Source organism: Populus trichocarpa, chromosome 15, assembly GCF_000002775.5.
Source record: "Populus trichocarpa isolate Nisqually-1 chromosome 15, P.trichocarpa_v4.1, whole genome shotgun sequence".
Taxonomy (NCBI): Eukaryota; Viridiplantae; Streptophyta; class Magnoliopsida; order Malpighiales; family Salicaceae; genus Populus; species Populus trichocarpa.
Window position 1 is genome coordinate 6,843,959 of NC_037299.2, and position 10,194 is coordinate 6,854,152.

At 31.9% G+C, this 10,194-nt stretch overlaps 1 protein-coding gene across 1 annotated transcript; it reads left to right on the plus strand.

The window, feature by feature from the left end:
* Window positions 1-9,508: 9,508 nt before the first annotated feature.
* LOC18105689 (probable calcium-binding protein CML15) lies at window positions 9,509-9,991 on the plus strand. Its single transcript, XM_006374283.1, has one exon. It carries the CDS (start codon window positions 9,509-9,511, stop codon window positions 9,989-9,991), a length of 483 nt encoding a protein of 160 aa, XP_006374345.1.
* The last annotated feature ends 203 nt before the right edge of the window (window positions 9,992-10,194 follow it).

Sequence of the window (10,194 nt, forward strand, 5' to 3'; positions counted from 1 at the left end):
CTATTCACTTCTCCGTTTTTGTTTCCATTGGAACTCTTTTTCATTCAACTACTAAAACCATTTCATCTTCCATTTTCAACTTCCATTCAAGATTCCATAAGATCAACCATAACTATTTCCGCCTAACACATTGTTGATACCAATTTCACTGGTATCATCATCACCTCGCAGGCTTTGATGCATAGTGATCCTCTTACCTGGGACCCTAACATACACTAAATGTATGTTAATCTATGCATGGTGATCCCCTTACCCGAGACCCTAACATACATTAAATGTATGCTAGTCCATGTCACATATCACACTTCTCATATTTTCTATGTCAGTGATACTTTTATCACTTGGCAATACACACAAAAGACCATTCACCTTGAACACATATACTTTCGGGATACTATCCGAAATAACAACATCATTAAGCAAACTTTCATTCTTTTATATAATATCCAACATTCGCTAATTCACATTTCACATTAATAACATATTAAATCATGGAATTTAACTAGAAAGTATAGGTGCAGATCACCTACCTGCAGTAGAAGCTCTACTCGTGCTCTCCTGCTTCTACTACAGCACCTCGCCTATAGTCCCACCTGAAATCACAGGCATATCTCGGAAATTATCCTCATTCAAGGATACATTTCATAATAACCATATTAACATCCAATATAGGTCTTTCTTTCAATTATTCATTTCTTTATATTTTATGTTTTTCTCATTTCACCCATTAATATCATCATTCTTTGTCCAACCATAGTTATCATTACAAATTTTCATTTCAAACATGGCTCGTTTCTTTCGGAAGCTAAGATATAATATCACATGTTCCAAAGGGAAAGGACCCAATGTTCACCCTTAATGCATCTAGATAGTCGCTTTAGCGACTTTCTGAATCTACCAACAGAGGTCGCATTCCGACTTCTCCTTAGATATTTGACTATATTCGGAGTTTTAGGACTCTATTTTAAGCGAGGTTGGTCTCGTTAGAAAGCTAAATGACGGGGCTACAAGTCCTCTGAAGCGAGGAGAACCCAATTCTTCCCCCAAGACACTTGATATTACTCGTCAACAAATCAGACCTACTGCCTTATAGGGTCTGTCATGAACCAGTCTTGGTTGGTGACCCATAACTAGAGTTTTGTGGCTCCAAATTGAGTAAGACCAATTTTCTTAGTTAGTCAACATCCAAAACTACAATTCCTATGAAGGAAACTGATCTTAATTCCCTCATCCTCCTACTTGAATTTTTGTCTTTGAAAGTCAAGAGACGAATCTGTCCAGATTCGTCAACCTTTCCATTTACACACAACATCCACAATTCAAATTTCTCTCTTTTATCTCAACCCCTACCCATATCACATACCATAGAACATGTACTAACCTTTTAAGAACCCGACACTAAAGGATTTGACATTTATTCTTTAAATTTCCAAGGATAATAACAAGTTTTGTTTTCCATTATTGTGTCATTGCACAAGACCGAAACTTATCAAGGCTACGTTTATAAGTTTTCCTCAAGCAAGTCACATTATTCTTCTCATGGGAATTTCGAGCTTTCAACATAGAATCATGTTCTACATCATTACTCCACTAAACAAGCATCTGGCTAAATTATGGTGGCCATTTTCTTCAATTTCTTTCATTTAACCCACAACAATCTCATATTCACAACATATCAATCATGTTATACAACAATTCAATACTACTTTCAAGTCATGTCCATGTACACATGTTTAACACACATAATTTCTTTCTTTCATTTCTTTGTTTTGGTCGAACCCTCTAGCTCCCTTTTCACCCAATTCATTCATGAAATCCTTGGATTTTACTCACTAAAATTGTATGTTAACATGAATTTATTACCTATCTATCTCTCAAGTTAGCACTTAGTATAATTACTATACTTGTATATTCATAATTGAAAGAAATACGCTAATATGCTTAAGTTTCAGTTTCAACCCTTGAATTAGTCTTAAGATACTCATCTAAAGTCATAATTTACCAAGGATTAGCATCAAATTTATATTCTCTCTCTTTCTTCTTCAATGGCCGGCTCTAAAGAGAGTTTTCCCTTTTGTTTACATTAAGTTTCCTTTTGTTTTATAATTTGAACCTAACATTTCTTTAACACAATTTCTAATTATTTTTCCTCAATTACCATAACTATACCAAAAACATGTTTATTTTCAGCATGCTTAAACAACATTTACACTTAAGAATATCTCCCCCAATTCTTTTTATTTGGGCCGAAACTTAGACCCTTCTCTCTCCATATGTTTTCTTACTAAATTGTTCATATTTCCACCAATTTGCACTATAACATTCTTACATCATGTCAAAGCGAGCTTAGCACACCTCAAGTTTCCCTTTTTCATTCTTTTTAATTTGTTTTATGAACATTAACTTCAATACACATTTACAATATACGTAAGAATTTACATGGAAACACTTTCTAATAATCAATGCAAGCTATAATCATTTTCTCACATCATCGTTGCATAATTTAGCATTTCACATATATGCTCACAAGAATTTCTAAATGTACTTGTCTTATACAATAAATTTCAGAATATGTTTTGCATGTAAAATGATCAAACATCTATTCTTTTCAACATGTAAGCAACAAAGATCAAATTGGAGAAGTCCTTCTTTATCCTTTTTTTTTTTTGTTGAAACTTACATAGCCTTGGAACCCAATTATTATCATCAATTTCTCATAATTTCCAATATATTATATGTCAAATAGACCTCTATTTCTCACCCCTATTTAGAATTTTGAATTTCCCCAAATTATGTATGAACCCTAGAAGTTAAAATTTGGGGTTCTTTCATATTACTCACCAAAATCAACATAATAAAGGAAAAGGTTAAAGAATATGTCTTACTCTTTGAAGTTTATACCCAATTTGAAGTGTTTTTGAGAATTTCTTCTTCAAGCTTGTTCTTCTTCTCCAAGAACCCACATTTAATCACTCAAGCTTCTTTCCTCTAAACAAGTTGTCCCTTCATAAATTCCAGCCCCAACACTTTTCTCCTTCAAAATCACTCATAAAACTCTAAATCACTCTTTGGGAAGGTGTTTGTAAGCTCTCCAATGAAGAATTTCCAAAATGGTTCTCACTCTCTCTCCCCCCTTTATTAGTACTTAAAAGTGCATTTTAATCAAGGTTTTATATCATCATTTTGCACTTGAAGTATCAATAACTCCTTAACTAGAGCATGTTTTATAATAACAAGTCTGATAATATAAGATACATTTAATTTATGGTAAATGTTCATTTTAAATGCAGGCCTATCACATAAATCAAAGGATTGATTGATGAGTTAAACTACTGAAATTGAGAAGACAAAGAGAAGGCTAAGCTTAGAAAAGAGATGCTGGTTGAATTCAAATTGGAACACCATTCGATTATTGGATCATACCTGGAGCTGTAGAACTTGGATTTAGGTCTGGTTTATATGGATAGAAAGCTAACCCATAGGCCTAAAACTTTCATGAGGAGTCCAAGATTCAAAAGGACCGTTTTCAAGTTCAAATTGTAGCAACAACAGAGAAGTCGGAATCTGTCCTACAACCCAGACACTATTTAGTGTTTAGCCCATATCTTGAGTTTTAGAAATCCAAATGATCTCATTCTTGTTTTGTTGGAAAGCTGAGACAATTTCTCAGAACTTTCATGAAGACTATCTATTCAAATTATGATGTTGGAAATGACGTTTTCTGCAGACAAGAAGATAAGGATTGTTACCAAGTCAAGAGGTGGCCACCCACTCAACAATTAGTCATTAATCAATAGTTCTGAATTTTGGCCTAAAAAAGGAGGCATTTGCCATGCATTTAGGCATTTTGGTTGTTCAGATCAATATCTTGCTCTTGCTCTTACTCTCTTTCTTTGTATTTTGTAATGTTCAAGTTTTATTCCATGTTATATTTTCCTTAATCTCTTGTTTATGTTTTTCATTTCCTTTACTATACTTATATAATTATGTTCTTATCTTGTTTATCTATGTTTCTCTTATTCATAATGTTCAGCTAAGTTTATTATGTCAAGATGAAAAGGTTACACTAATGGTGTAAGAATAAGTATAGTATAAACTCAACATGGACTTTAATGTTTGATACTAACATGTTTTGTATTTATTATCTTACTCACTCTTAATATCTTGCTTGTTAAATGGTTAATCTAGATTTGTGTTAAACAACCCTTGGTACAACAAATACTTAGCACTTTCATAGCCCAACTGTATGGTATAACGACACCTGTGCTATGAAAGGAACTTGATTTGTTGTTAACATAAGTTATCACCATAAATACCTGACAACATTTACAAGTATTGGCATTACTCAAATAAGATAATTAATATAATCATGTTAATAAATTATAATCCGATTGGAACCTCTTTTGTAAGTGGTTTCCAGTTGAATAATAAAAAGAGTTTATATTATACTTATTTGAAATACCATTAGTGGATCCTCTAACCTTGACAATTGTTTTATATTTGTTTAAATCCTTACATCAATATCATATCTCAAAGCTCTCTTCAATTCCTTTTATGTTATTATCTATTTCTTTATTTGTAGTTTATACAGTTAACCTCCCTATGGTTCGACCCTGCTCTTGTCGGGTTATTTATTACTTCGACACTCCTACACTTGGAAGAAGACATCAACTCTTTGATCGTGTCAAAGGTGTTTGTAAGCTCTCCAATAAAGAATTTCCAAAATGGTTCTCTCTCTCCCCCCCCCTTTATTTGTACTGTTCAACGTGAACAGTAGAGAGGAATACTAAAATTCTACAAATTTACAAAAGTACCCTTAATGAGTCCATGTGTAAATTTCTGTATTTTTTATCTTACCACCGTCCGTATTGCAATACTTTCCCAAACTCTGATTGCTTTGAAATTTTTACCCAAGATAAAACAGTAAGTCTACAAATTCTCCGCACAATTTCGCCCGATCCAACGGTCGGATTGGGAGATATGATTGATACTGTAAAACTAGACAGTTGGTGTCTTTTACGTCAAAACCTGAATTTCATGCTTTAATTTATTCATTTAGAACATCATGAAATTTTTTCTAAATTTTTACTCATTAAATTCAATAGTACCCCATCCAGCACTAATTTATTAAAATAATTCTTTTATCCGTTGAGACTCTTCTCTGGTTTCACTAACGTTATGAATTTTAATTCAAAATCCGTAACCCTCATTTCGACTTCCACCATACCTTAAATTTATTTATGGAGATTATTCTCTCCCTTACATATCACATTTATTATTATTTCTACTATTTATTAATTTCTTTTCATATTGAGTCTCCATTACTCATCGAGGTCTCCTTACTTTGATCTTACATTTATGTGAGGGTTTACAATAGATCTTATGCATAACTTAGGGAAAAGTGATGCCAAAAATGACTCAGTTTTGTTGATGAACTTTGTGTCAGCAGTTACTTAATTTTTGTTGACGAATTCTATGTCAGTTGTGACCTAGTTTTGCTAACGAATTCTGTGTCAATAGTGATTTAATTTTCACTAATGAATTATGTGTTAGTTATGACTTAGTTTCTCTAACGAATTCTGGGTCAGCAGTGACTTAGTTTTCGTTGACAAATTATGTATCAGTAGTGACTTAGTTTTGTTGATGAATTATGTGTTAGTTGTGACTTAGTTTCGCTGACGAATTTTGGGTCAATAGTGACTTAGTTTGCATTGATGATTTTCTATGCCAACAACGACTTAGTTTTGCTGATGAATTTTGGGCCAGTAGTGACTTAGTTTTTGTTGATGATTTTCTATGTCGGCAGTGATTTAGTTTTCACTGACAAATTCTATGTCAGTAGTGACTTAGTTTTTGTTGATGATTTTATGTCTCAATAGTGACTTAGTTTTCATTGACGAATTATATGTCAGCTCTGACTTAGTCTTTGTTGATGAATTCTTGGTTGGCAATGACTTAATTTTCATTGATGATTTTTTGTGCCAGTAGTGACTTAGTTTCGCTAACGAATTCTATGTCAGTAGTGACTTAGTTTTCATTGTCAAAATGTCATACCATAAATGATCTCAACGTCAACTTGACCTAACCCCACTAAGAGACTCAATAATTAAACCCTAGGATTTTTGTGGGTAACCTACATTTAAAATTAAGAGAATGGTTGGATATGATGACTTTCTTTGTATGATTATATGATATGAGGAACACTTGAATGTGAACATGTGTATTCTTGAAATATGTATGGTATTAGTCTATGAAATTATTGAATGTGAATATATTGATTGGTGACCATTTGATGTAGTGCGACCAGGATCGAACCTTCGACCGAACAGGGACACCCCATGGGAGGAGCAGGTAGGTGATCTTCACCATTATCCGTATTTATGTTAAACTTTTACAATGGATTTTATACATATTGTTACCACTCCAACATGGTTGTGTGAGATTACTTATGATATAATTCACTGAATAATGTGATTAGCTTTGACTAATGGTATCCATGATGGATAATCAGGATTGAATAATGTGACTAGCTCCGGCTGATGGTATCCACGATGGATAACCGAGATTGAACAGTGTGATTAGCTTCGGCTAATGGAATCCACGATGGATAACCGAGATTAAACTATGTGATTAGCTTCAGGTAATGGTATCCATGACGGATAACTGGGATTGAACTATATGATTAGCTTCGGCTAATGACATCAATGATAGGTGATCAGGATTGAATAAAGTGTTTATCTTTTACTAATAAAACCTAAATCGGATAATCAAAATAGAATATTGATTTTACATTTGGTTTATAGTATTCAGGTTTGCGAATCGAAGGAGACTGGAGAGAGGGTTAACCTCGGACTCTAGATCACAAGTTGAATGACTGAGATGCATATATAAGATTAATATCGGATGATGAAATCATTAATGACCTTGCTTTATGAAATTCACAATAAGAATTTATCTATCCAAGTTAATAGTAATTAAAATGTTCAATCATGTAATGTTGTTCATTATTATTACTACTATTTCAAGAATCATTCCTTTATTCTTATATTACAATTGAATTGTAACAGGGACATTACACAACCAAGGCACATAGAACTCCGTTCCACGTGTTTTGTTATAAATTATGTAATCATGTAATTAGGTTATCTGCATTTTGTATAACAATATAATGACTAGGTATTTGTCGATCTACACTTTTGTGAAAGACTTGTAATGAAAACTATTTGGAAACAGGGTTGTGGATTTATAAGTATGAAGACATAATGATATGAATGCATTGCATTGTGTATTTTTTTCTATTAAGATGTTAAATCATGTGATTATACGAGCATTGTGCCATATCGATTAATGAAACTCTTAGATTTGATCTATAAATACTATTGTGGAAAGTATCAATGGCCGAGATGATGTATATATAAAAAAATAAAAATAAATTACCATCATTTTTGGGTCATTTTGAATAAACATCGAATCATGAAATGATATGAAATCTTGCAGTATTATATGTTCTTATAAGCTGAGGTATGAGAAATACCTACAATTAATATGTAGGTGCTTGTTGAATGACATATACATTGAACTGACCCGCATGAGAGTTCCACATGGAGAGATCACTTGTGTCTATGGAAAGACTTACATGACAGTTGTGTAATATTTTGATCCTTAGACTTGAGATCACTAAGTTATCTTATATAAAGAGTGTTATATTTTGATCCTTGTACATGTTATCTTAATCAAGGGTAACAAATAGGCAGTTATTGGGTATAACATGAACTATATAAAGGTATTTAAGTAATCAAGAGATGATTCGTCAACCTAGGTGAATTTGAAAAAATGTTTCATTTGTTCTCAAATAGTATTGATTGCAAATCCTTACGTAAGATGGAACGAGACTTGAAAAGAGTTTCAAATCTTATTCAAAGCATCGATAACTATGGTATTGAGAACAAAAATAATTTGACAGAGTAAACACAATCTATGCTATAATGTCTAAATTGAAACATTATTGATGAAAGGATAATAATTACACTGAGAAACTAATCACTGAAAGATTAAGTCAAATCATTTATGACTTTTCTAATATCTAGGGGATCATAACAGGTTGTTAGACATTGTACTTGATCTTCAAATATAAAATTAATCAATTGTTGAATTGATAATAAATTAATTTATTTAATCCTATTTTATTTAGGATTGTGATTTATATTTGGAAAAACTTATTAGGGAACCTAATGGGTTATACACTTAAGAACCGTTGGTTAGAAATTAAAATGGGATGATTAATGAAGTGTGACTTGATTATAAATAAGTTTTAGAAATTGACTAGAGTGTAATTTATACAAAGAATTATAATTCTATACCTATAAAAATCAAGTAGGGACTTGATTGAATAAATTTTTAAAATTAACCTAAAATAATATATGTGATATTATTTAATAGTTACATTGATATTTTACCATCTATAGGGTTTTAGGATTTTTTTTATAAATAGAATGTTATGCCTCTTATTTGCTAAGTGAAGTAAGAGGTGAGAAGAGTAGTATGTAAACACCTAAAACATAAAAAAAAAATAGTTAGCAATCTAAGATATAGCAATGTTTTTTTTTCTAAAAAGATTTATATTTTTATTATCATGTACTCAATATCAATTTTTTAATAAATTTAACATTATCCATGGATTGAGCATAATGTTAATATTCGAATGTAATTTTGATATTAGGTGGTGTGTAATAATATATAAAAAATTGAAATGAGATTTTTTACGACACTTAACTAAACATTTAACGTAATTTTCCTTTCTCATTTTGCATATTTGTCCAGCCAATGAAAATTAATACGGCAAAAAGGATACTATGACATTATTTAATCATCCAAATTTGATGATAGAGTTCTCAACCTCGGAAAGGAGTATCAGGGTGAGGAGTTGCCTATACATAAAAATATTCATAACCCTTTTATTTTAATTAATTTATTTATTTGAAAGGTATAGTTTTTAATAGTGTGGGGTTCAAACTGTATATTACATTTTGAAGATATACCAGAAAAATTAATTTAACCAATGTACTTTATGTTATTATCACATTAAGTAAGCTATATAAATAAACTTTTCATACAAACCCAATGATTCTTAATTTTTTCATAAAAAACTAATTATTTAAAATTACTATTTATAGATTTACATATGGAAATTTAGTAGGAAAAACATGTTTATAAATTCCGTTACTAACAAACACTATCCATCACTAATTATAACCCAAAATTATCTCTCACAACAAACTTGAATGAAAAACCTCTCTATAACACCCTTTCAAGAAAAAACCACCAAGCTCTCCTCCTTTCTACCACCACCATCATCGCCATAATGTTTATTGTTCATGTCGTGGATGCCATTATTACCGTTTTTAGTACAATTATAAGCATTGTTTATAACAAACCTTTTTTTATTTTTATTTTTTAGGGCATGAAATATAATTGTGCTAGCTAGGAACATCAGAATATATTGTTCAACATGACAGAGGCAGCCCTACATGTTGAACAACTGAATCAATTAAAGGAGATATTTGGTCGGTTTGACATGGACTCGGATGGCAGCCTGACCATTTTAGAACTTGCAGCTTTATTAAGGTCACTAGGACTCAAGCCCTCCGGTGACCAAATTCATGTTCTATTAGCGGGCATGGATTCTAATGGCAATGGCTCTATAGAATTCGAAGAATTGGTCCATGCCATCTTACCTGATGTAAATGAGGAGGTTCTTGTAAATCAAGAGAAACTTTTGGAGGTATTTCATATATTTGATCGTAACGGTAATGGATACATTAGCGCTGCCGAGCTAGCAGGATCTATGGCCAAAATGGGGCAACCATTAACGTACAAGGAACTTACAGAGATGATAGAGGAGGCAGATACTGACGGTGATGGTGTAATTAGTTTCAATGAATTTGCAACTGTTATGGCAAAATCAGCCATGGAGTTCTTAGGCATCACTTAGCCAATGACCGATTGAAGCATGGTATGTTAATTTTGGTGTCAAAATAAGATTTTATTAATAGTCAGTTTGTCACCGTCATTTATCATGGTATGTTAATTGACTTGTTTCTAAAGACATTAGTTGTGGGAGATTATTTTTCTGGAATCCATGAAAGTTTTATGGTTAAAAGTTACATATCATAGAGGGAAAAAATGGAACATCCA

Bases quoted from the DNA above. Each gene is read 5' to 3' on its own strand.
- LOC18105689 (XM_006374283.1), top strand. From the start codon at position 9,509: ATGACAGAGGCAGCCCTACATGTTGAACAACTGAATCAATTAAAGGAG.